General features: G+C 38.6%; 5 protein-coding genes across 8 annotated transcripts in view; 4 read left to right on the forward strand and 1 right to left on the reverse strand.

Annotated features, from left to right (window-relative positions):
- Positions 1 to 115: 115 nt before the first annotated feature.
- Positions 116 to 4,209, forward strand: fga (fibrinogen alpha chain). Its single transcript, XM_026910894.3, has 6 exons — positions 116 to 274; positions 377 to 496; positions 691 to 874; positions 1,090 to 1,235; positions 2,056 to 2,977; positions 3,374 to 4,209. The coding sequence occupies exons 1-6, from the start codon at positions 221 to 223 to the stop codon at positions 4,069 to 4,071; spliced, it is 2,124 nt and encodes a 707-aa protein (XP_026766695.1). The 5' UTR covers positions 116 to 220; the 3' UTR covers positions 4,072 to 4,209.
- A 149-nt stretch (positions 4,210 to 4,358) lies between these two features.
- On the forward strand, positions 4,359 to 8,056 carry LOC113524583 (fibrinogen alpha chain). Of its 2 annotated transcripts, none has more exons than XM_026910896.3 (3): positions 4,359 to 5,364; positions 6,134 to 6,279; positions 6,446 to 8,056. In XM_026910896.3, coding segments are annotated over exons 1-3 (468 nt in total). In that variant the 5' UTR covers positions 4,359 to 5,363; the 3' UTR covers positions 6,767 to 8,056. The 2 variants fall into 2 exon arrangements, with proteins under 2 accessions (XP_026766697.1, XP_026766698.1); XM_026910897.3 differs by having other exon boundaries at positions 4,359 to 4,826.
- Positions 8,057 to 9,555: 1,499 nt separating this feature from the next.
- fgb (fibrinogen beta chain) lies at positions 9,556 to 14,322 on the reverse strand. Its single transcript, XM_026910856.3, has 8 exons — positions 14,177 to 14,322; positions 14,066 to 14,080; positions 13,200 to 13,403; positions 12,212 to 12,395; positions 11,373 to 11,714; positions 11,116 to 11,238; positions 10,550 to 10,835; positions 9,556 to 9,998 (listed from the first exon to the last, which is right to left on the reverse strand). Exons 1-8 carry the CDS (start codon positions 14,258 to 14,260, stop codon positions 9,767 to 9,769), a joined length of 1,470 nt encoding a protein of 489 aa, XP_026766657.1. The 5' UTR covers positions 14,261 to 14,322; the 3' UTR covers positions 9,556 to 9,766.
- Positions 14,323 to 15,317: 995 nt separating this feature from the next.
- Positions 15,318 to 20,288, forward strand: si:dkeyp-75b4.10 (ladderlectin). Of its 2 annotated transcripts, XM_053229703.1 has the most exons (7): positions 15,318 to 16,042; positions 16,196 to 16,343; positions 18,632 to 18,704; positions 18,828 to 18,922; positions 19,070 to 19,201; positions 19,837 to 19,948; positions 20,080 to 20,288. In XM_053229703.1, exons 3-7 carry the CDS (start codon positions 18,644 to 18,646, stop codon positions 20,163 to 20,165), a joined length of 486 nt encoding a protein of 161 aa, XP_053085678.1. In that variant the 5' UTR covers positions 15,318 to 16,042; positions 16,196 to 16,343; positions 18,632 to 18,643; the 3' UTR covers positions 20,166 to 20,288. The 2 variants fall into 2 exon arrangements, with proteins under 2 accessions (XP_053085678.1, XP_026766690.1); XM_026910889.3 differs by lacking the exons at positions 15,318 to 16,042; positions 16,196 to 16,343 and adding an exon at positions 17,684 to 18,542.
- Positions 20,289 to 24,491: 4,203 nt separating this feature from the next.
- trim2b (tripartite motif containing 2b) overlaps positions 24,492 to 25,429 on the forward strand; it is a 13,029-nt gene continuing 12,091 nt past the window's right edge. For both annotated transcript variants that reach the window (XM_053230011.1, XM_026910893.3), the window contains exon 1: positions 24,492 to 24,710. The gene's annotated coding sequence lies outside the window, so the exon portion shown is untranslated. The remainder of the gene's footprint in view (positions 24,711 to 25,429) is intronic.

Genomic DNA, 25,429 nt, shown 5'->3' on the forward strand with positions numbered 1-25,429 from the left:
CTCTCTCTCTCTCTCTCTCTCTCTGTCCTGTAAAGTAAGGCAATCCTCCCGTGTCCTCTTTTGAAGAACACAGTGTTATTCCTCCTGGTCAATCATTAACCTGATGGCGATGTTGAGACATGACGGTCAACAGTGAGTCAGGATGTTGGTCACTCTCGAGCGTTCATATTGGATGTGTTTAGCGAGAGGAAAGTCAGTCGTCTGTACAGAGAAGTAAAAGATGAAGCTTCAGTACTCTCTTCTCTGCCTGTGTGCGCTCTTACTTTCTGCCTCGGTGAGTGAAGACTCTGAATAACAGCCTTATTGCATTTATCATAGCTGTTTAATAACAGATAAAATTCCTGAAAATAATGATGATACACGCTCTTGCTTTCAGTGTGAGGAGGAAACATCTGGAGCTCTGAGTCCTAGAGGCCCTCGTCCTGTTGAACCTGGCATGAAGTCTGACAAATGTGCCACAGAGAAAGAATGGCCATTCTGCACAGATGAAGAATGGGTATAAACTCGATTTTCTTTATAACACTGAATCTTGACTGACCTTCACACTTTATTTTTCAATCTGAGAATTTTTTTTTTGTGGAGAAAGTTGAATGTTTCTTTGGAAAATTCCAAAATAGTATCTGAAAATCATTTGGATTAAATTTCTATTCTGAATTTCTATCCTGTATTTTTATTTCGTGATCACCTCAGGGAAGAAAGTGTCCATCTGGCTGCCGAATTCAAGGCCTTCTGGATCAAACTGACCATGAGATCCTCAGCAAGATTGAGAAGATCCGCAAGCTTCTTGACGAAGGAAAAAAATTGCATCGATCTACAGATTTGGAGTCCAAAAATACGTACAACTATCTGAGAGAGAAGCTTGTTTCCAACGCAGGTGTGTTATCACCCACGAGGAACATTTACTACAGACTGTATAGTTCAATTTACTTCAAGCTTCTATAATTGCTCTTCTGTTATTTAGACAAAATACATTAAAATTTCAAATAATTATGTTTAATTACCAAATTTATGTACTACTGTTTATTTAGAAAATAGTTGAATTTCAGACCAGTAACAGACCTCGTTGTTGTTGCTGTTGTTTCCTCTCAGGTAGCGATAACAGATACACCGCTCTGGCTGAACAGCTGAGGCAGAGGATTGTTGAGTTGAAGATTAAAATCGACCGTCAGCTGAGAGTGCTGGAGGCTGTGAAAGCTCAAATTAAAAACCAGTTCATTGCTGTACAGCGCCTGGAGGTAAAAAAAAAATTACAAATACACTATTAAGAGTCAGACTTTTAAGTAAATTCTGAAGATAGTATAAAATCATATTTTTCATTTTTCCATTATATGATGTTAGCTAAAAATTGATAGCTAACATCATATAATATAGAATAGTAATATATAAATATTTATGTAATATATAAATTCCCCCACAGGAAATGACTTGGCCAGTCACGATCATTTTCTGAAAAAGGAGCAGATTGTGTTAGCGCGCTTGACAACAAGTCATTGGCCAAAGTTTCAGCTATGAGCTATTATCTGATTCTGGCTAGTGGTTTTATTTTTCTCAGCATATTTAACCGTGAGGTGACATGTTGTTCGTGACTCCTGCGTGCCGCTGATTCTGAAAGATCGTATGTCGTCTGTGCAGGGTAATTACTCTGACTAGTAAAGCCAGTGTGTGTAGTGCAGCAGGTGAGATTCAGAACGAGTCACACGAGCTACCGCTACAGCGCTGAGGTGTATCACACCACTGTGAAGTGAAATTTGTTTAAATAAACACACCAAATAAAAACTTGCCTATTGCCTATGCTATCCTACTGAATTTATGCTAACCTACTGAATTGATGCTAACCTTCTGAATTTACGCTAAACTTTTGAATTTACTTGTCCAACTAGTATACAGGTAATCATCTTGTGCCGCCCGTTAGGGATAGTGAATATAACCACTTAGCCAGTGATGTGTCACTTTCATCTATTCAAACGTTTTAGCTCGAATTAGAATGTGTTTTAAGGATGGTGTGATCTGATTGATAAAGAGTGTTCACACACTTTCACTTCACTCTTGGTACAGGTTGACATTGACATCAAGCTGCGCAGCTGTAAAGGTTCCTGTGCCAGCTATGTGGACTTCTCTGTGGATAAGGAGGGCTACGAAGCTCTGGAAAAGCAGCTGGACCGTCTAGATACCTTACAGGTCCAGAGTGTTGAGAGTGTCAGTTCCTTGAAGGTACTGAAGAGCAGGCCGTTGAAAGATGTACATGTACCATCCATCTACAAGGCTGGAACCACTGGAACAGAAAGAGCCGCGCAGAGGAAGACCTTCTTCACTGACGTGGGCCAGCTTCAGCTCTCCCTGGAGGCTGAAGGCTCCACGGCAGAAACAGCCGCCACCGTCAGCAAAGTCAGCACAGGTACGGCTCAATCTGCACCCATCTCTTCCTCACGAATCAGCACCCAAACCCTCAGCTGCACCCAGACCGTCCGCAAGGTAACGACGCACACCAAAGATGGAATTCAGGAAAAGTATGAAACGGTGAGCAGTGGGCCAGGGTGTGACGCCATTGGAAAACTTGGCATTTCTGAAGTAGATCTCCTGAGTGCAGCTAAAGATGGTAAAGAACTGACTGCTGATGGCTTCACGGTCAAAGTAACTGGTGGAGAGTCAAAATCCATCACCACACTCAACCGTGGTGACGGAGAACTCGGTGGGGACTTTAAGGGACTGGGTTCTAGTGGACAGGATCAAAGGATCTCCTCATCTTTCACTTCTTCCTCATCCTCATCCTCATCCTCTTCCTCCAAATCCATCATTACCGGCGGGAGCAAAGGTATTCTCTCAGAGACCAAGACCATCACATCGCCTTCTTCGCCTCATGAATTCGGTGATGACTTTGGGTTATTCTCACGTGGCGAGATAGAAGATGATCTTCCTGACCTACACGCTCGCAGTTTGAAGTTCCGTGACGATCGCATACCTGATTTTATTGGCGGAGGTACACTTGAGTGACACTCACATACCTCTACCAAAAAGTGAACCATTTTTTAAAAACAAAAATCAATTCTGATAAAAGTGAAAGCATTGCTTAGAAAACTATTAATAAATATACTATTTAATATAAATAATAAAAATATACTACTACAAATTTAAATATATTTGTGTTACATTCCTGTTAAGAAATTCATGATTGAAATCTTCTGATGTTTGGTTTGGAACTGGAATTACTATGCAGTTACTGTCTCCTATACAGTTATAAAAATGTGTACAGTTGTATTTTGTAAATGAAAGGGTCAGTGCACACCTCCTGTTAATTACTGAGGGAATATTAACAATTGGAGTAAATTTGAAGCAAGTGCAGCATTTGCGCTAATCGGCAGATCTCTCCTTTCAGATTGTGTTGATATCCAGCAGAAGCACACCATGGGCGGTCAGAGCGGCCTGTTCAAAGTAAAGCCGGCCGGGTCGGAGGAGGTAGTGGAAGTTTACTGTGACCAGGCCACAGATTTGGGGGGCTGGGTTCTGATCCAGCAGAGGGAGGACGGATCTGTTAACTTCAACCGCACTTGGGATGAGTATCGTGTTGGGTTTGGGAAGATAGACAAGCATGGAAGGGGCGAGATTTGGCTTGGGAACCATGTTTTACATCTCCTCACTCAGAAAGAAAGTGTTCTGAGAGTGGAGCTGTTAGACTGGGCAGAAAACGAGGCGTACGCAGAATATAACATCCGAGTGGGCTCAGAGACAGAGGGATTCCAGCTAAGTGTCTCATCTTACACAGGAGATGCAGGAGATGCTCTGGTGCAGGGGCTAGATAACATGGGTGCCTTCCTTTCCCACGCTGGGATGAAGTTTAGCACTTTTGACAGGGATAATGACAAGTGGGAGGAGAACTGTGCTGAGATCTATGGAGGTGGATGGTGGTACAATAACTGCCAGTCTGCCAACCTTAATGGGATTTACTACAAGGGTGGGAAGTACGATCCTGCTAGCAAAATTCCCTATGAGGTAGAGAACGGAGTTGTGTGGCTGCCATTTAAACCAGCTGATTATTCCCTTAAAGTGGTCAGAATGAAGATTAGGCCACTCTGAACTCTCAAAGAAATGAAAGATACAAATGATGAAAATAAGTCAGGTCAATTCTGCTTGCTATGCTCTGGACTGGTCACAATGTGAAATAATGCACAATTAAATGACGCCATGTTTTCAATAAAAAATGTGTTCACTTCATTTTGTGTCATTTCTTTATTTAAAAACATCACACAAGGAAGAATGAACCCTTCCCAAAAAAGGAATTTGTACCACAGGATTTTACTACTATGTTTTGTGGGATCTTTGAAAATTTTATAAATTGTGTTCATATGGATGATGATGATGATGATGATGATTATTATTATTATTATTATTATTACCTCCCAAAAGATGCACAATTATACAATGACAAAGCATTTATTTCACTCATGAGTTTTCTTATACGGTGATAAGATAATGATATTCATAATATTTTAATCAGAGAGCGAATATGTACTTAATAAAACCAAATCACCAAAATACCATTTTTTAAATGAAAATATTGGAAGTTTAGGTCATTATAGAAGCATATTGCACAGATATATGAATTTAATAATAACAGCAGTGAATAACAGTGCCATCAATAAACTACATGTAGAATAATTCTATTATGAATCTACATTCCTTTTTTCTTCCAAAATATTAAAGTTTGTGTTTTGTGTGTTTCAGTGTGTGAGTCAGTTCGTTTTCAGAAACCACACACTCCCTACGGTTACCAAAGACGACTAGGACAGTGTCGAGTGGATAAACACCCGCTGTGTACTGACGAGGACGTGGTGAGTTTAAACTGATGCTCCAGTAAGTTCAGGCTCCAGTAAGTTCAGTGTTCTTTCTGAGGTATTTTATGTTAGAGTATTTTGTAAGTATGAGGTAAAAGGTGAAATGAATCACCAGATTCACTCTATAAAGCTAGATACAAATAATATTAGCAATTAGTGTGGAATAAATTCTGAAAATATGCAACATAAATCATTAAATTCTCTTCACATATAACTATATTGTATTTTCACTTATATGCTGTATTAAATTTCATCCTCTAAACCAACATTATTTTAATAAGAATACCTGCTGAGACTGGAACTGTATGAATTACACTCTAGTTGTTCAATGTTTTAATTTGTCTGTGTGCAGGATGTGAAGTGTCCATCAGGCTGTCGGCTGCAGGGTTTTATTGACGAGGCAGACGGAGATGTTTATAAGCATCTCAGCAAAATCTGTGAAAAGATAAACAATATAAAACCGCATCTTCATCTACAGAGATAAAAACGGCTCAGTTCTATGAAGCGCAAAGGAAGATTATCGTCAGAACATACAGTGCGTAAATACTCTTTATCTTATCAATAAATGAGGAATAAAACACTTAGAGGAGTGCTGTTATAGGAAACTAATCAACAGTGGGGTGGTGTGATGTAGCAGAGCTACTGTTACGACCCTGAAGTTGATTATTTTCCAATAGCTGCACACCCCTAAGTGTTTATTCCTCTTACACCACAGAAATTTGACAATTACACTTCTTTATTTAACAAAGAACATTTTTTAATCTGTTTATTTTTTCATTCAATGTCCTGTAAAGTCAGTAAAACGAGTTAGTTCCTGTTGTCGCTTATGTTATAGCAGCTATAAACAGTCGTTCCCTCAGCAGACTCGCTTTATTCTCTCTCTTGAAATTAATAAGAAAATAAATGCAGCTTGTTACGCATGTTACTGAGAAACCGCAAGGAAGCGTAAACTCCTCTGTCCTGAAGATGTCACAAAACTTAAAGTTACAGCTTTTGTTAAATAAAATGTTGTTAAATAAAATAAAAAGTGTCCTTACAGAAAACTTCATCACATCAACAGTTTTTAATCCGTTTAAGTGGAGTGTGTGCTGTACACGTCCCTGTGAATGAGCTGTTACTATAGAAACCTGCGCTACTGTCAGAGCTGCTGTTATAGAAAACTAATCAACACCTTCTGACCAATCAGAACTGAACACTGAACAAATCTGTGCTGTAATAATAACCTGCACCTCTATATTATGTACAAAAATAGCTTTATTTTGAAACTTTTTAATGAAAGTGAAGGTTGTTGATCCTCTTTTCAGTGAAAGAAATGCGCTATGCTGGGGTCGCTGAGACGCTCCACAGGAACCTGACACTGCTATGGGAAAAGTCCACAGAGCTCTCCAGAGAACTACAGAAGTACCACAGACAAGTCGAGAATCAGATCAATGAAATCCACCAGTTGGAGGTAAAAGATTAGACTTAGCTTAAAATTGAATGAATAATCTATTTGTATTTATTCTAAAATTCTGACTAATGATTAGTGGATTTGTCCCAGTCAAGGTTTTCTCTCTTTACTCTCTTTAGCTCTGTGTTTGATTTGTCTTGTTTGTCTTTTGGGTTTTGGGGTTTAGGTGGACATTGACATCAAACTCTGTGCGTGCAAAGGATCATGCAAGCAAACCTTTGACCATGTGCCTGATCATGAGATGTTCAAATCAATGCAGGACAAAATGACCATGTTCAACTTGATCACAACACAAAAAACATTTACCTTGGACAAAAAACTCAAACTGCAACCTGTCCTTCGACCTCGTGTTTCTCTCGCATACAGAAAATTACCTTTTGTCCACTCAAAACTGCTCACAAAGTTTGAGGACATCGAGCAAAATCAGGTGGTGCTGGATGAGCTCCAGGAGGATATGTGGAATTCTGATGGAGGATCGAAACCATAAAAAAATACATGTGGACTTTTATCATGACTTGAACACTGCTGTTTTATTTTGATGAAAAACTAAAAAGTCACATGAAAGTTGTGAATCTTTTCTCTAGATGTTTTTAATATGCTGTGTTTAATTTTGCAAGTTCAATACAGTACAAATATAAAATAAAATGAGAATTGTTTAAATACATTCTAAAAAATGCTGCAGCAGCAGGAACTGAAGTAGGAGAAGTAAATATCTAGAGCTGTATTCAGAGATTTTGTGCACATTCAGACCCCAGACTTAAGCTCTACTCAGACGCTACTCTGAATAATGACTGTGGAAGTGCAGTGATTTGCAGCGATTAATGTGATCATTATAATGAAAGATGCATTTAGATGCACTTTCTCCTCCTGCCATTTTATTAGAGCAACACAAACAGAGTTTGGAAAAAGAAATCTTTCACCAAATTTCCCAAATACTGTCGATACAGTCGATTGGGAGGCAGCACGAGAAAACTTATTCAAAACACCAATCATCAGTTAATTCATTATAAATACTTCCACCGTTTATACTCGAGATCTCAGAAATGTTTCACCAGAAAAGCCGATCTGAATCCTTCCTGGAACTTCTGGCCACACTAACAGACAGGAAGCTGGTGTGTGAGTGAGGGAATGTTCAGAATTTCTGTGAATAATTTGCCTCCACTTTATCCTATGTAATGGGAAGAGAAATCGCAGTGGACCTGGCTGTATGTCTACTTAATGATTCGAAACTAGCTCTAACAGAAAAACAGGAAGATATGGCTTACTGGACTCACAAAAAACAGTTCCTCTCCATAATCTTACTGTACTTTGCTCCTAATTCTGGTTAAATGATATGCATGAAATGAGTAACGCGTGAATACTGACAGGGTTAAAGCCAAAGCCTCTGCTGTAGTAATATGGAGACATGTTGGTAATGAGATAGAAGGAAGATTAAACCCACAATCATCTGACCTCCAGTGTTCATCGTAATGTATAATATCATCATCTTTTACTGTACCACTTTTCTTTGTTCACTTTATTTATTGTAATGTATTTCATTTCATTTTATTTATTTACTTATTTATTTTTTCATTTCATTATAAAGTTTATGTATTGGTTACTAAATACAATAAAAAAAAAAAAACTTCTATACATTATAAACGTGTCATCTGACCTTCCTGGAGGTTTCTTTCCTGCATTTACATTCAAAACTGTTATGAAGCTTCATTCATTTCTTCATAAAGCCAATCAAGTGGATGATCCTTATGCCGTCAAACTCATAGAGGTGCTCAGAAATGCATTATAACACTGTTACGAAGCACTGTGTATATTCAATTCAATTTGGTTTTATTTGTATAGAGCTTTAACAATGGACAAAGTCACAACACAGCTTTATAGAAATATATAAATTCAGAATATAAATTATAATAATTATGTAGAGCTTCTACAGCTTTCTCAAAGTGTCATGAATGTTCCTTACAGCATATCAAACATTTTTTGCCTCTTGGAAGGAAAGAAATATACCAGTAAAAAAAATAAGTGCATTGTGAAAATTGTGTTTTGTTGTGTGCAGGGTGAAAAGTACTGATGTTCTCTCCTTACAGTGCTGAAGTACTTGGTTCACTGTAACAGTATTTTTTACTGAGTATAATTAAATCATAGTACTTTTACTAGAGTTTAAAAAAATACATTTAACTTCACTACATTTATTTTTGATCACTGATACAGAAGAAAAAAATGCATTTAACCCCAGAAGACTGTAAGCCAACTAAAATACAGTATGTGCAAGTTTGAAAATAAAGCAGATGATTTTAAAATAAAGCTGAAACTAAATGCTGTATTCAGCAGCAGTAACTTGTGGGACAGAGGATTTATCAGCTTTTTACCCAATTTATCAGCTATCTTCAGTTTTAAATGCTTCAATGGAAACAACATGATACTGATCTGCAAACAATTTGAGATAAAATCCATAGACATATCGACATTTTACAACTCAATATCCAACCTGCAGCAACATGTACGGGTTAACCATTAGCTAGCTGAGTAGCGCTACACTAGCACTAGCCAGAGCTTTAGATGTTTTACAGAAGGAAAGCTCTGTATTAAACTTAAGATGTCACTTCGATGTTCAGTAGCTTTCGCCTGATGTGTTTAATATGTCTAAGTGCTGCTACAGACTGTAGGTAATTCTCAGGATAATGTTTAATAGATAGCTAACTATGTAGCTAGAGGCATGTATGAATTAACATGAGTTAGCAAGCTAGCTAATGAACATAGCAAAAGCATATGGCTAAGTGAGCCAGTGAGCTAATGTTAGCTTTCTGTATATACTGTTATAGCTCACATGGCTAGTTAACATAATTGGTAGTTTTTCACCAGAGTTTCTTGATGTCTACTTGTACTTCTACTCAGGTGAATTATTACCACAGCAGCGGCAGATCTACTCACGTCAGTGTGTATTTACTACTTTTTACACCCCGGTAGCAGAAGTTCATATGATTAGTGAGTGGAGTTTGGATGGAAATATTTTATTTTGAGGAGGGTCATGGTTTTGGAGCCAGTGTTTCATTCTGCTGACTGTATGTGAGGATTTAAAGCCACTGAACTACAGCCAGACTGTGTACTGTACTGTCTCTGTGCTGCTTTCTTCTGTTTTGTTACTACACTATTATAGAATATTTTATACACATACCTACTGACACGCAACTCACGGGCCAGGGCATGGAGCGTAAGCACGGAGCAGAAATGTTAAAAATGTTCTACAGTTTACTGAGATGATCAGATTCAAACACAATATAATGTTCACACAGAATACATTTTATTTTGAACATAAGCAGGTTTGTTGATGCAGTTCTTATCTTCATATTTCACTGATATCATCTTTTCATTTCACTGATATCATCATCTATTTCTTTTTTTCCATTCTTATTTCTTTTTCCAAAATGGCATTTGCTGAATAAGAGTACTTGTTTCACACAGGAAGAGTGTGTGTGTATGTGTGTGTGTGTTATTTCTGAGCAAAGTAGGGTCTGATCTTTATGCTGATGGCCTTGAGTGAGTACCACGAGCCCTTCCAGTTCATCCACACGATGCCGTCGTCTGTTCCGTGTTTGGCCATGTTTTTCGTGTACGGTCCGCCCCAGTAGTATCGGCCATTAGGGTTGGCTGAATGGCAGGCGTTGTACCACCATCCACCACCATCTTCTCGTGAACACTGCTTAGACGGATCTCCAGGTACCCTGTATATGATAAAAGAATTATATATTGTATAATTATTAAATGCATAAATAATTATTCATTATCCTGGTGTATGTAAAACTAAACTATCAAAAACAAAACAGACTTTATCAAACAGTACACATGTTAAATTCCAGTTATACCACAGCAGTGCAGAATTCTCAAGTCAGAAGATCACAGATTTATTGATGCGCTCGCTCTAATACGTTATCGTTTCTACAGTAACAGCAGACGTTGTTACAGTGAAGTTTTCTGTATGGAGACATTTCTTTATAATTTATGGAAGGAGTCTCCAGTGTCAGTGCTTTGTAACAGTCAAACTCTGAACTCTGCTTCATTACACCACCCTGTCATTGATTATTTTCCTACAACATCACTCCCCCAGGTGTTCTATTCCTTACTTGCAGATATTAAATCATTTGGTTAAAAATAAATAAATAAATAAATAACTATATAGGAAATAAAAAATAGCTATAAAGTAAATATAAATGACTCATACATCATATATATAAATAAAGAATTTTATCTCCACTGTAAGGATAGCGAAGCTCACCATCGGTCATTGTCTCTGTCGTAGGTGCTGAACATCATGCCGTTGTGGATAGTCATGGTGCGATTTACACCAAACAGCTCTGTTGCGCCGGTGAGGAAGGTGTTTCCCGCCGTGCCGGAGTATTTATCCACTGCCAGGATGTAGTTCGTGGCCTCGCCTTGGACGGTGAACTGCTGGTACTGAGCGTATGTCTTCGTGCCTGTCCAGTCCTGCATCTCGATCAGGACTTCAGTTGGGCCCGTCTTAGTGATCTGACTGATGCGGTCATTACCGAGCCAGTACTCGCCTAAAAAAAACATAGATTAGAAGTCAGGAGGCTATCACCAGCGTACACAAAACCCACAAAAATCAATCACTCATTCATCTTCATCTAAAAGTTTTATTCTGGTCAGGGTCTCGATGGTTCCAGAGTCTATCTTGGGAATGCTGGGTGTGAAGCAGGACACAGACAGCAACCTGAGCTCAGGACTGAATCAGAACCCTGGAGCTATGAGGTGACAACACAAGCTGCTACACCACCATGCCGTCCCTTAGAAAGTATAAAACTTCTGTTAAAAACATCTTACCAGGAGTTTCGCAGTAACCTTTCCCAACATCAAACGCAACGTTTCCAAAACCTTTCTTGTATTCATCCCATCGCCGGCCGAAGTCCACGCTACCGTCCAAACGGTTCTGAATAAGCAGCCAGCCTGAGAGGAAAGAAAGAACAGTATGTACAACACTTCTCACAGGAGTGAGTGATAAACAACTACAAACTCAAAATGCTCAAAATGTTTAGTTTCTAAAATCTCTTTGAATTGTCTGTTTCTCCATCATGGAGTACCTCCGTTCTGGGTTGTCTGGTCACAGTAGACCTTGTATGCTGCTTGTGAGGATTCTGGGCGCACCAGATACATCTCAGAAGTTTCTCCTCCATTCCTGAAAACATCCTCGCAGTCTTTTCCAGACACCACCGGAATCGGGCAGGACACTACACACGGTTCAGCACACCTCTCCCTCTGAGAAGTGACAGCCTTCTCCAGACGCTGAATCTTCTCCCGCAGTTTCTCCAGGACTCCCTGCAGGATTTTAATGTTTTGTGGAAAAGTGACATCCACTGTTTCTTTCACATACGCATGCTGGCCCTCCAGGTCATCTGTGTACTGACTAACTAACTCGTCATTACCTACAAAGAAACAAGAAAGAAATGTTCCTTATATCTGAACATGTGTGAAAATGAATAGCAGAGAATTTAGAGAACAGTATCGACTTTATACGCTGTGCTTTTAGTCCTGTTTAGTAAAGTGTGTATCTGTGAGTAAACACATTTACGTTTAGACCAGTGGTTTCTCAAAGATTCAAGAGAGGAATACGAAGTCTACACTTTTGGGTGACTGAACTGTGTTTCAAAATTTCTTTTAATATTTAAATTTTAAAGGAAAACTCCATCCTGAATGATTTATATATAAATCTTCATAATCAACATGTAATCTTCAGCAGTGTCCAATATTTTCACTTTAGTTAACAGTTTCCTACATTACCCACAATGCCGTCATCTCGCACATCGCTAACTAGCCGAGCCGAACGCAGTACAAACATTTCATTATAAATATGTTTAATGAATTTCAGGGTGGAGTTTAACTTTAATCTGGCCGAGACTCATCTAACATTAAAATACTTTACCGTTGTTGATTCTCTGTCTCTCTGTGACCTCTGTGGTCAGATCCTCCACATATTTGTAGACAGAGTTGGAGGTCTGTGACAGATTTTCCACGTCTCTCTTGAGCTGAGCCACTGTAGGTGTAACGTCACGCTCCTGCTTCAGCAAAGTGGTTTTCAGTTCGCAGCCTGTCGGACAGAGTACACCCTGCAGGACGAGCACAAACAAACCAAATCAGACCTCGTCTTCCTTTCCACACACTTTCACCCTGTAACGCATAAATTATTCTAAAACATATCAGGCTTTTTAGATGGATATGCTAATTGGTGTGCAAATTCAAAAAAAAATATATATATATATATATATATATATATATATATATATATATATATATATATATATATATAATTGATTTAATCTAAAAATCACTTACATTAAGTAGCAGAAGTTAACAGTCAAAAATATCACTGCTGAAAAACACTTGCAATGTGTAAAAATATTCACAAACATTTTTAGATCCTTTTAACTCTGAGAAAATGCCAATAATGTCCGTTACGGTCTTTTTAAAAACTTGATTAGACCTTTTTGTGTAGAAACATTAGACAGGAGTGTGCTGAGTCCGTCACCTTCAGCCATGTTGGATTGTGAGGAGCAACGCTTAACTGAGTAATAAAATCTGCGTAATCACGTATACTGGACATTGGAGTGGTTTGAAGGTGATTTACATCAATATATTAGATCTGATATCTAGAAACAACCTTAAATTAATGTTCTATGAGTGTGAAAACTGAACATTAGGGTAAATTATGGCATGTAATTTAGTTTAATACTGAAATTTTAACCTGACACCAAATCCTCAGGAAAAGGTGGGGTTACTAACACTTTTACTAGCATTTCTATTTGTAGAGAAGATTCGAGAGCGTGACTGCAATAAAGTAGGGCTCAGAGATTTTACTGCAAAAAAAAAACTAATTTAAAATTTGCATATAATTATTAGAGTATAGAGTATACCATTGTCTCTGAACCATGTAAACATCCTCCACTGTCAGGAATTTCCTTCTTCTCCTCCTGAGGCTGTCTCACTGTTGTTGCAGTGGGTCGCGGTCCGTAACGTCCTCGTCCGCTAACAGGAGGTGGAGCAGCGACAGGCGTGTAAACCTCACGACCTCTGGCAAGAGGCCTGTGACCTCGAGGATCTTTGACTTCCACTTTGGGCTAAAAAAAATATACAAAAAATATAATTTAGTAAGTTGAGTTTTCAGACACGATTTAATTTCAGTGTTGGATTTCTTTACAGGCAGCATGTAAAATCTTTTAGCATGTTTATCTGTAAATTATATTTTATTGTCATGTATTCAAAAGAGTGAACTTCTTGAAACACACTGATTAGAAGCTCTTAGAGAACTTATAAAATATGTAAGTTATAAAATATATAACATAAAATATATAAGTATAAAATAATAGGTGAAAATGGTTGTGTAATTATAGCACTGATAATGGATTATTCTTGTCTGGAGTTCAGATGTTGGTCTGTAAGTGTTCTGAAGTAAAATAAATAAAAGAATTGATGCATGCTTGATGCTTGGGTTGTTGGGTTTTTGTTTTAATATTAAAATCTGTTGTAATATCAATACTCCACTCTTTAAAGCTTTACTATAAAAACTAACTACAGTCCATTTCAGTACCTTAATTCTTTTTAAAGCTCAGTATATCTACATTACCAGGTGAAATATACAGTTTAAGGTCTAAAAGATAACAGTACCACACCAAGGACAAGGAAAGGCAGTTTAGTATTTTTCTTTTCTGAGAATGTAGAAATATTCCATTTCTAATCATTACTTTAATTGAATTAGATCAGAAGTTAAAAACAGACTTACCAGCGATGGCGCCTCCTACAGAAAGAAAGAGAGAGCGAGAATAAATAAGAGTTGTTGTTTTAATCCTGACCAGGTAGAACAGCGTAAATCATACCAGGAGCGTATACTTACTACACCATCTTCATCATCATAATCAGTATGCGCCTGAACCAGCGCTCCACACACACACACACTGAGGAAGAGGAGAAGCTTCATTGTAAAGAGCAGGACGCTTTAACACAGATCGTCACCCTGCTGTTCAGCTGTGTATGCTTCAGTACTTTAAGGTCTGTATTTATAGCAGATAGAAACCCGTCACTGCTCAGATTTACGCTGCGGTAGGACAGATGAGTGGATGTCTGGGAATTATTAACTCAGGAAAATCAATATGAGCAGTTCAGGACTCATTTTTGGGAAATGTGGCAACACACTGTACCAATAATGCAGTGTGAACTCTGGACGTTAATTAATATATGATAATTTGTATAAAACCACACGAAGGATATAAATCAGATAAAGTCTCCTGAAGTCACACGCACTATTCTCTGGTTCAGATGTGTACTCTGAAACTTTTCATAAATAATTTGACAAATGGGATATATGGGAATAGATGCAGAAATAAATTTTGGGTGATTAAAATATTCTTAAATATTCTTAAAACAAGCAAAACTATGCAAGCTTTCTGTAATAGTTATAGTTTTAAATCCTACATACCTAACATATGGAAAACATATTCCCACAGGAAAAATATAACATTTTCAAAGACTGTGATACTTTTATATTAAATTGAATTTTATATTAAATGAGTGAGTCAGTTTTACTGAGGTGCTGGGAATAAAACTCTGGATTCATTTAAACTAAACTGTGCAAATGATAAATAAGCACACGCACAAGTGCCAGTGTTAAAACACATAGAGTACAGCTTCGCTTGTGTTTGTCCTTGACCTCAGAGAAGTGTGTGCTAATGACACAGGTGAACATTAACCAGGTTACTAACCAAACCGAACACACTGACTCACCTGCTGAATCATCAGTTTGGACCCAAACAGCCTCAGTACCACTAACGTGACTAACGTCTAACAGGAGACTACAGAAAAAACCCACAAACATCTTTTTAGATGATTCACATCACAGCTACATGGATCAGTTTTACTTATGGCCTTGTTTCCATGATGGAAATCTCATCAATAAACTGATACTGATAGATGCTTTAGTCTTTTTTATATATATATATAAAACTTTCTTAGAAAACTAATAAATGAATTTCAGAAAGCGGGTGTAAATAAATTCAGTGACTAGGCATAGACGTGAGGAACTCACGTTTTTAAGACTGTTTACTGCACAAACAGAGAGATTTATTTAAACATAATCAACACTGTGTATAAGTCTCAGTGTAATACACACAGAAGTATAACTCAATAAAAATAAAAACTAAAGCATCGTCAGTCAGTGATGGCCAGAACTGTGGATTTAAACACTGTTATACTGAAGTGCTTCGATGCGAGAGCTGCTCATGCTGGAACACGTTCAGTCAGAATTCACTCGGTTTATAATTAATAAAGTGAGGGTTCTTTTCCCTCAGCACTTTACAAAACTACATTATGTCCGTGTTCTCTTCTGTTTATTCTCTTCACTGTGTAATTCAGTAAATTGTGGTGTGGTCCATGGGACAGCGCCTCCTAGAGGACACACTATGAGTACTTCACCCTGAACGAGCATCCACACACGACATCCTGACACACACACAGACGCACACACAGAAGTATAAACTGCTTTGAGTTTACTCCCTAAGGCCTTTCTCTCCCCCTCAAGGCAGGAAGGAGTTCATCTCAGGGAGCGATCTCTTGGAGAGAGGAGCGACGGTGTTCTGTCGTTTCAGCGCCGGATACAGCCATGGACTCCGACTCCGAGGATCCACTTCAGCATCACGACATGGCCGATCCAGACTGCATTCTCCATCACACAGTCACTCTCATGTTCAAGGTCACTCTCACCAAGGTCATTACACACACTGGGACTCAATCGAGCAGATAAATAACCTGAAACTCTCTGCGAAGTCTCGCTCTGAGTTTTTACGCTCACGATGTCACTAAGCCTGAATATTTTGTTCTGGTTTTGAACTTGCTCTGTTTTATCTGGTTTTTGATTCAGGTTTTTCCCTCTCACGTCTGTCTGCTGATCACCTGACACAAGCCTGTTTTTGACTGTTTCTGGATATAGATTTGGATTTGTTACCTGTTGCAATAAAGTCAACCTGCATCTGCAACCATCTCTAGCACCTGACTGAAGCTGGCTGAAGGTGAAGCTGTGAACTAACACAAAAAAGCAATAGAATTCTCAGGAATAATAACTTACACAGCAACGTCTAACAGTTGGGTTTTTTGGGCTAATATAAGCCTGGCTGTTCATTTCTATTATTCTATATTTTCTTAGTTTCGTAGCAGTTTATTTATGATGAAGCATACAGCCTTTCTGCAGCTTCCTAACTCATTGGTATCGTGTAAAAGGTATAAAACACTTCGGGACATGATGTTATAGAAAAATAATCAACTTCAGGGTGGTAACAGTAACTATTTATGCAATTATTATTATTATGCGATTAATTAACAAATTATATTAATAATGAAAATAAGAGATATTGGAATACATTTAGGACTTTTTGGTACGAAGACTGTTTGAGAAGAAAAGAAAATTGTGAGCTATAAAATAAAGTCGTTTTTACACAATAATGTCAAATCATCATGAAATACTCACAAAGGCCAACTTGCACAACAAACTTACTTCCTCTTTTTTTTTTTTTTGGTTTATGAATTTGCACAAACATCCCAAACTTTCTGTTTAAAACATTCAGAGAGCCACATCAAGATACAAATGAAACGCACTGTATTAACATTGAATAAAATTATTAATAATGATATGTTACTATATAAATTTATTTTAGTTAAAAAAATGTTAAAAACAAACAAAAAAATTTACCCAGTAATACTTATTATTTATGAGTAATTTATTTACTAATAGAATTTTTTTTTCTAACAAAAGACATGCTTTTGTGAAAACCTCTCTGAATATTCTGTTTGTTATAGTGATAGAATACTGACACCATATTATACACTATGTCCAAAAGTATGTGCACCCCTGACCATCACACTCATATGTGCTTGTTGAACGCTTCATTCCAGATTTATTCCCCGTGTGTTTGCTGTTATAATGAGCTCCACTCTTCTGGGAAGCTTTCCACTAGATGTTGGAGCGTGGCTGTGGGGATTTGTGTTCATTCAGCTACAAGAGCATTAGTGAGGTCAGGCGCTGATGTTGGGATGTCGAGGAGGTCTGGGGTTCAGTCGGTGTTCCAGTTCATCCCAAAGGTGTTCAGTGGGGTTGAGGTCAGGGCTCTGTGCAGGACACTCGAGTTCTTCCACTCCAACCTTCACACACCATGTCTTCATGGAGCTGGCTTTGTGCACAGGGGCATTGTCATGCTGGAACAGGTTTGAGCCTCTTAGTTCCAGTGAAGGGAAACTGTAAAGCTACAGCACACAGAGATGTTCTCTACAACTGTGAGCTTCAGACTTTGTGGAAACATTTTGGGGAAGAAACACATAAGGGTGTGATGGTCAGGGGTGCACATACTTTTGGCCCTATAATGTATTTCATCCAAGTAATATCAGTGCAAAATATATTAACAATAAAGAGCATAAATTTGTTTGAGAATATCAATTTTGATTAAAAAAAAGTCTTCATTTTTTTGAAAAATAATGAAACACACACAGTTCTTGGTCCTGGAAACTTCAGGAGTAAACCTAATGCTGAGCTGTGAAATGAACTTCATCTGCAGCGTGGAAACATCTGAGTTCTTCAGAAACATTATTAATGTAGATCATTATCATACAGTAAACGTTATGTGAAGTAGAAAAGCATGTTAAAGTAAACAGGTGTTCAATCAAATAATGATTGAAATACATTAAGTGCACGTGTCCTTCCACCAGTCAGAGTCTGCTCTAATATTCATTCATGAGCTAGTGACACGTGATTCTGTGTGTTCAAATAATTTCCAAATCAGATGATCATTAGCAGTTACAACCAGTTACATTTATAGGAAACTTGATGCAACACTTAATATTGATGATTAGGTCACTTTAGCAAAAATGATGCTGTTTTGTGTTTCAGACTTTATCTTTAGCCTCAAATTAAAACCTAAACAATCTGAGCATTAGAAGAAGAAAATTAGCCACACACCCCTGGACTGCATTTGGTAGCCTGAAAACTGAGGAAGTTGAAAGGCACCGTGTCATCCAACGACATTCTGATATAAGAAATATTTTTACCCAATATAGACTTGAGAGAGTCGAACGCTCTCCTCATTGGTGTGCCACTTTACTATAAATAGTTGATTGTAATGCTGGGTATAAAAGCCGGTGCTTCCTTTTAGTCAGAAAACCTCTTTACCAGAATCTCACTTACTGTGTTGAAGACTGTGACGACCCTGGTGACTAACCTGGTATGATATTTTACATTTTATACACATATGGAGCTTTCCTGCATTATACAGGCTACAGATGTTCTTTACTTATTTCTGTCTTCCAAAAGGTTTTTACTACAATGAAGATTTTAATTGTCTTTGTCCTTCTTATGCTGGCTTTCAGTGGATATGAAGCAAAATGTAAGTCATATCACTGTCTATTATTAATATTAATATTATTATTATTATTATTATTATTATTATTATTATTATTATTATTATGACTATTATTATTATTATTATTATTATTATTATTATTATTAGCTGTAGTTGGAAGAAAATGCCCCGAGGGTTGGACAGGATTTGGGAGAAAGTGCTATAAATACATAACTGAAGCAAAACCATGGGCTGAAGCTGAGGTATTCAGTGTTTAGTTTTTATCCTTCAGTAAACGATGTCATGAATACTAGAATTCATAACTGATTTACTCAAAAATAATGTGTTTGCTACCTCACCTATTTTCTGTTTTATCATTTATTTCTGATTTTTCTCTTTTATCTTTGCAGAAATATTGTCAGATCTTTGGAGGAAACCTTGCGTCTGTGCACAGTAATCAAACACATTTTATTCTTAAGGGAATGGGAAAAATCTCTAACAGCTACAAACGCACCTGGATCGGAGCTCAGGATGCAACTCAGGTAGCTTGCTTTTTCTGCTGTCTGTCACCCCTCAAAAAATTCAACAGATCCTGCAGAGCTGCTCATCAAGTCTGTCCTGTTGCTCATCCCAGGACTCTTAATGACAATCTGCTCACACTGAACGTCCTGTACACACACTCTGTACTGTTTGTCTTTACTCTTCTACACCTGCACACTGGAACGATTTATAAGCACATTAGAAGAGGACGAGTTTCCTTTCAGTCTGGTTCCTCTCAAAGGTTCCTCCTCATGTCCTCTCAGAGAGAACTTCCTCACCACTGTCAGCTCTGACTTGTTCATTAGGAATCTAAAAGCACATCCAGGTTTCTGTAAAACTGCATTGCGACAGTATCTACTGTTAAAAACTGGCATCGCATTAATCTGGATAAATCTGCTGAACTCTGTGCTATTATTTGGATGAAAGTGTCCAAAAGAACCGTAAAGTAAACGAAAGAGAAGCGCAATCAGTAAAGATTGTTAGAGTGAATTCGATAGCAGAGTCTTTTCACATGAAACACTTAGATTTTTAGATTTTTATATGAACGTATTTTCACACATTCCGATTTAAAGAAGCGTAGTCAGATTGTAGAATCAGGTTTTGTTGATCCAGTGATTCTGCCTTCATCTTTTCCCAGGAATCTGTTTGGCTGTGGAGCGACGGCTCAGTGTTTGATTTCAGCTTGTGGCATTCCGGTGAGCCGAATAATTCAGGAGGAGTTGAACGCTGCGTGGAAATGAACTACGACGGTAATCACAGTTATACTTAAAATAATGAAGAGCTCAAAGAGCAATTCAGATACTCTACAAAGGAAAAGCACTTTTGTTGAAATGCAAAGAAGTTTTTCTTCCTATTTGCTAAATACTGATTTATTCTGCAGGTGAAGTCCTGTGGAACGACGCCAGGTGTGACACCAACCTTTACTTTGTGTGTCAAAAATCTGCAAACATCCCAAACATCTGTTAGAGCTCATAACTGCTCATAACTGCTCATAACTGCTTTTACCCATATTATCTCTTCTTATTTTCAGTCAAAACCAATAAAAACATGACTTATAATATGTCAATAAAGATAGATTATGATGCTTGATACATTTGAATATTTTATTTTATTTTATTTTATTTTATTTTATTTTATTTTATTTTATTTTATTTTATTATTATTATTAACTTTATCTTTTACAAAAGATTTGATTTTACTCTGGCTTAAAGCAGAAAATATTTCAGTAGTGATGGTAGAACAAACACATATATTACATAACACACAAAATCAACATGCACATATTATATTATTATTATTATTATTATTATTAATAATAATAATAATAATAATAACCTTTATTTAACCAGGTAAGTCAATTGAGAACCAGTTCTCATTTACAATGACGTCCTGGCCAAGAGGCAACATAACAGTAATAACATAATAACATAATTATTATTATTAAAAGACAAACACATATTAAAGAACTGAAGGAACAGTTTTGATTGAATAAATGTAAACATGGCTGATGAATGTAAAATAACTTTTTTTATTGTTTGGAGGAAAATCTGAAAACATGTTAATTTTAAGAATAAACTATAGGACATTCCACATTGCTAAATCTGAATCAGAATACATACACTATATGATAATAATAATAATAATAATAATAATAATAATAATAATAATAATAGGTTACCTAGCCTGAATGTTAGCATCTCAGTTCAGTTTGGAAATAATTGTAGTTCATATCTCACTAAAGTAAACATGGCGCTGTTATTGCTGTCTAAATATAAATAAATGAGTTGAATTATAAACTGGTCCCGGACGCTACTGGCTTTAGACCGCTGAGCTTTCGGTTCAGTCAGCTCACTCACAGTAAGAGTTACTGATGCTGTATTTCATTAGCTTCAGTTAAATTGCTGAAAAATGTATAAATCACATATTTTCTGCAGTAAATAAAATAAAATTACTGGATTGGAATTAATTCTGGGCAGAAGTCCTGCTTCTGGATCTTCTAGGCGAGATCATGACCATGACATGTACAACACTTTACAGAAAACACACTTTACTTATATATTTTGAGATGTTTATATTGTTGAGATGTTATATTATTTACTCCAGTGTGAACCATCGAGCTGAGGCAGAATGAAGAATGTGAATCCAAGTGTAAAAAGTGTGCACTTATGTGCGCTTTGATAACAAATCAAAACTGAATCAAAAAAGACTAATTAAAATAATCAACACTGAAATCATTAAATAAACATTCTGGCTTTAGCGCGGCTCAGTTACGGGACGCGTTCAGTGACTCAATACATTAAAGTGATGTGCAACAGCAACTACGCTCTGAACATCTGTACGGCCTACTGAACACCTGTACGGTCTACTGAACACCTGTACGGTCTACTGAACACCTGTACGGCCTACTGAACACCTGTACGGTCTACTGAACACCTGTACGGCCTAGTGAACATCTGTACGGTCTAGTGAACACCTGTACGGTCTACTGAACACCTGTACGGCCTAGTGAACATCTGTACGGCCTACTGAACACCTGTATGGTCTACTGAACACCTGTACGGTCTACTGAACACCTGTACGGCCTACTGAACACCTGTACGGTCTACTGAACATCTGTACGGTCTAGTGAACACCTGTACGGTCTACTGAACACCTGTACGGCCTAGTGAACATCTGTACGGCCTAGTGAACATCTGTACGGTCTACTGAACACCTGTACGGCCTACTGAACACCTGTACGGCCTAGTGAACATCTGTACGGTCTAGTGAACACCTGTACGGTCTACTGAACACCTGTACGGCCTAGTGAACATCTGTACGGCCTACTGAACACCTGTACGGTCTACTGAACACCTGTACGGTCTACTGAACACCTGTACGGCCTAGTGAACATCTGTACGGTCTACTGAACATCTGTACGGTCTACTGAACACCTGTACGGCCTACTGAACACCTGTACGGCCTAGTGAACATCTGTACGGCCTACTGAACATCTGTACGGCCTACTGAACATCTGTACGGTCTACTGAACACCTGTACGGCCTACTGAACACCTGTACGGCCTAGTGAACATCTGTACGGCCTACTGAACACCTGTACGGTCTACTGAACACCTGTACGACCTAGTGAACATCTGTACGGCCTACTGAACACCTGTACGGCCTACTGAACACCTGTACGGTCTACTGAACATCTGTACGGCCTACTGAACACCTGTACGGCCTACTGAACACCTGTACGGCCTACTGAACACCTGTACGGCCTAGTGAACATCTGTACGGCCTACTGAACACCTGTACGGCCTACTGAACACCTGTACGGCCTAGTGAACATCTGTACGGCCTACTGAACACCTGTACGGCCTACTGAACACCTGTACGGCCTAGTGAACATCTGTACGGCCTACTGAACACCTGTACGGCCTAGTGAACATCTGTACGGCCTAGTGAACATCTGTACGGTCTACTGAACACCTGTACGGCCTACTGAACACCTGTACGGCCTACTGAACACCTGTACGGTCTACTGAACATCTGTACGGTCTACTGAACTCCTGTACGGCCTACTGAACACCTGTACGGTCTACTGAACATCTGTACGGTCTACTGAACTCCTGTACGGCCTACTGAACACCTGTATGGCCTACTGAACTCCTGTACGGCCTACTGAACACCTGTACGGCCTAGTGAACACCTGTACGGCCTACTAAACACCTGTACGGTCTACTGAACATCTGTACGGTCTACTGAACAACTGTACGGCCTAGTGAACACCTGTACGGCCTACTGAACACCTGTACGGTCTACTGAACACCTGTACGGTCTACTGAACAACTGTACGGCCTACTGAACATCTGTACGGCCTACTGAACACCTGTACGGCCTACTGAACACCTGTACGGCCTACTGAACATCTGTACGTACGGTCTTTACACCATGTTTCTGTCACACACACTCGATCTAACACACCCTGAAGTAAGAGTGTGTTTCTCTCTTGCATTGTCGCTTGTGTGAAAACAGCATTACAAATTCATAAAGGAATAAAATCCTAAATTATATTTCTTCTTCCTCCTGAGAAAAGCTCGAGCTGACCAGCTAACTCTAGGCATAGTGCCTTTTTTTAGGACCTTCTGCCATCTTGTGGCCACAGGTTGTTTATTCAACATTCAGTGCACACATTTTGATTTATGCATAAATTATTTAGAAATTTCTTTATCCCCAACATCCAGTTCACTCAGATGTGGTGGACCGAACCGCGGCCTGGACAAAGACACAACAAACGATTTCAGAAAAACTGCAGCAGAACAAATGAAGAAAAAAAAACCTTTTCTAAACATGAACCTGTGTGGTTTCTGTATCAGATCCTCTGTTATTGTTTAACCTGCCACACACTTTTTTATAAATTATTTCTGTATAAATGATTTTACACAGTTAAGCATTATAAGGTCACAGTTGTCATCACTCAGTCATCCTGGTCACTTATCCGGACCTTTAAAAACAATGAATTTTTGTAACTGGACCTTTATAAATTTTAGCTGATTACTGCTGGTATAAAAGACCCTAAATTTACCACAGTTATGAAAAATTCTACTTCATACAAAGTAGAATTAGTAGATTCATCTCAATCAGCAAACAGGAATGTTGAATCAGAAGTTAAGTACAACTCAGGAGTTTGGAAAGGTTTTGTTATGTCTCATTATAAATCAGAAACACTGATCCCGGCCTGTGTCATATCCTCACTTGCTGTTTTCATTGGAGTTAATGTCCTGCAGTGAGTGTGTGCTTTGTGCATTGTCCACCGCTCATAATACACAAAGTTGAAAGGCAGCGATGGTACCAGTCTGTCCCTAACAACTGGCCCGGCTCTGTACGAGATTTCACCCAGGACACCCTCCAAATGGACTGCTTTAGCCTTTCAACATGAGCGTGACATTTAAGTATCTTCTAATGTGCTTTATCATAGCAATGAGACCTTGTGATATAATGATATAAACTTTAATGCTTTCATTGTCAAGCTGTTGATTTTTTAAAAAATTTACTTTAGCCCTCACATAATCTCTAAAATCACCATCAGGTTCTGTGACTCGTTACTCCTTCACCCCAGTCTACACCTGCATATTTTTCTGACTGTATCTGAAAAAGGAGTGTGAAGAGAGAGACAGGAGACAGACAGCAGTGGAGAAGATCAAGCTAGACAGAGAGAACAACATGCACTCACTGAAAGCAGAACCAATGAGCCTGGACTCTCCGCGCTCTGATTGGGTGCTGAGCTGTAGCCTGGAGGCAGGCTCCTCCCACTGCCGGCCTGGTGGTGTCGCTGAGTGTGTGATCTGCTTGTGTCACTGTAGTGCATAAGGAGGAAGGGGGGAGGAGAGAGAGAGAGAGAGAGAGAGGCAGAGTGGAAAACAGGCCTCCACCCCGAGTGTCAGGGAAATGGGAGCCTGTATGAGGGATAAAGCAGCGAGCCTCTGCATCATCTACACCTCTGAAGCAAAGGAGCTATGGAGAAAAGGTAAGGATGTTTTACACACACACACACACACACACACAGATAAATCCAGAAGAAAGAAGAGTGAGGGATGGAGAGAGTGTGTATTGCGCAAGCAGCAGCATCTGTGCTACCATGTTGCCCTGGGAAGCGAGGCACGGGGGCGAGTGATGATCAGAGGAGGAGATGGAGGAGGTGGAGGAGATGGAGGAGATGGAGGAGAGGAGATGGAGTTGGATGCTCGCATATGCACTCAAGCTGAAAGGATTCATGCAGAAAGGATTATTGCAGGGATCTGATTTAAACACACACTAATATGTGAGCTGTGTTTCCTCATCGTGTTCCTGATGAGCAGCAGTAGTGCAGCGTTAGCTACTTCACATGTGTCAGATATTCAGCCTTAGACTTACTGCAAATCTGTTGAATTTCTTCTAAACCCTGCTGCTCAATATCGCTCTCAGACCTCACACATACCCCACATTCTCATTTTCACATATCTGACAATGCACAAACATCCTTGGCCTAAATTCAGACACATTTTCATGTCACATAAAAAGACACAATTTTGCAGTGACATGTAATGAAGCAAACCTGTGCGTGTTGTCCTCTTGCTGATTCACACATTCTGCGTTCTGCATAAACGCAAACATAATTAATGTTAAAGCCATTTCACTCTTCCTGTTTTAGTCCACAGCTCTCCTGCTGTAAAAAATCCTAATATATATATCCATCTTACTGATGAG

This window comes from Pangasianodon hypophthalmus, chromosome 26 (assembly GCF_027358585.1).
Source record: "Pangasianodon hypophthalmus isolate fPanHyp1 chromosome 26, fPanHyp1.pri, whole genome shotgun sequence".
Taxonomy (NCBI): Eukaryota; Metazoa; Chordata; class Actinopteri; order Siluriformes; family Pangasiidae; genus Pangasianodon; species Pangasianodon hypophthalmus.

What these genes read in the sequence shown, in the direction of transcription:
- fgb (XM_026910856.3), bottom strand. Translation starts at nt 14,260, where the DNA reads ATGAAGCTTCTCCTCTTCCTCAGTGTGTGTGTGTGTGGAGCGCTGGTT. An exon ending in CCAGACAACCCAGAACGGAG is followed by an intron (nt 11,239 to 11,372) that starts GTACTCCATGAT and finishes CTTTCCTCTCAG; the next exon opens with GCTGGCTGCTTATTCAGAAC. An exon ending in AGGTTACTGCGAAACTCCTG is followed by an intron (nt 10,836 to 11,115) that starts GTAAGATGTTTT and finishes TGTTTTTTTTAG; the next exon opens with GCGAGTACTGGCTCGGTAAT.
- fga (XM_026910894.3), top strand. Translation starts at nt 221, where the DNA reads ATGAAGCTTCAGTACTCTCTTCTCTGCCTGTGTGCGCTCTTACTTTCT. An exon ending in GAAGCTTGTTTCCAACGCAG is followed by an intron (nt 875 to 1,089) that starts GTGTGTTATCAC and finishes GTTTCCTCTCAG; the next exon opens with GTAGCGATAACAGATACACC. An exon ending in ACCTGATTTTATTGGCGGAG is followed by an intron (nt 2,978 to 3,373) that starts GTACACTTGAGT and finishes CTCTCCTTTCAG; the next exon opens with ATTGTGTTGATATCCAGCAG.
- si:dkeyp-75b4.10 (XM_053229703.1), top strand. Translation starts at nt 18,644, where the DNA reads ATGAAGATTTTAATTGTCTTTGTCCTTCTTATGCTGGCTTTCAGTGGA. An exon ending in CAGTGGATATGAAGCAAAAT is followed by an intron (nt 18,705 to 18,827) that starts GTAAGTCATATC and finishes TATTATTATTAG; the next exon opens with CTGTAGTTGGAAGAAAATGC. An exon ending in GAGCTCAGGATGCAACTCAG is followed by an intron (nt 19,202 to 19,836) that starts GTAGCTTGCTTT and finishes ATCTTTTCCCAG; the next exon opens with GAATCTGTTTGGCTGTGGAG.
- LOC113524583 (XM_026910896.3), top strand. An exon ending in ATGAAATCCACCAGTTGGAG is followed by an intron (nt 6,280 to 6,445) that starts GTAAAAGATTAG and finishes TTTGGGGTTTAG; the next exon opens with GTGGACATTGACATCAAACT.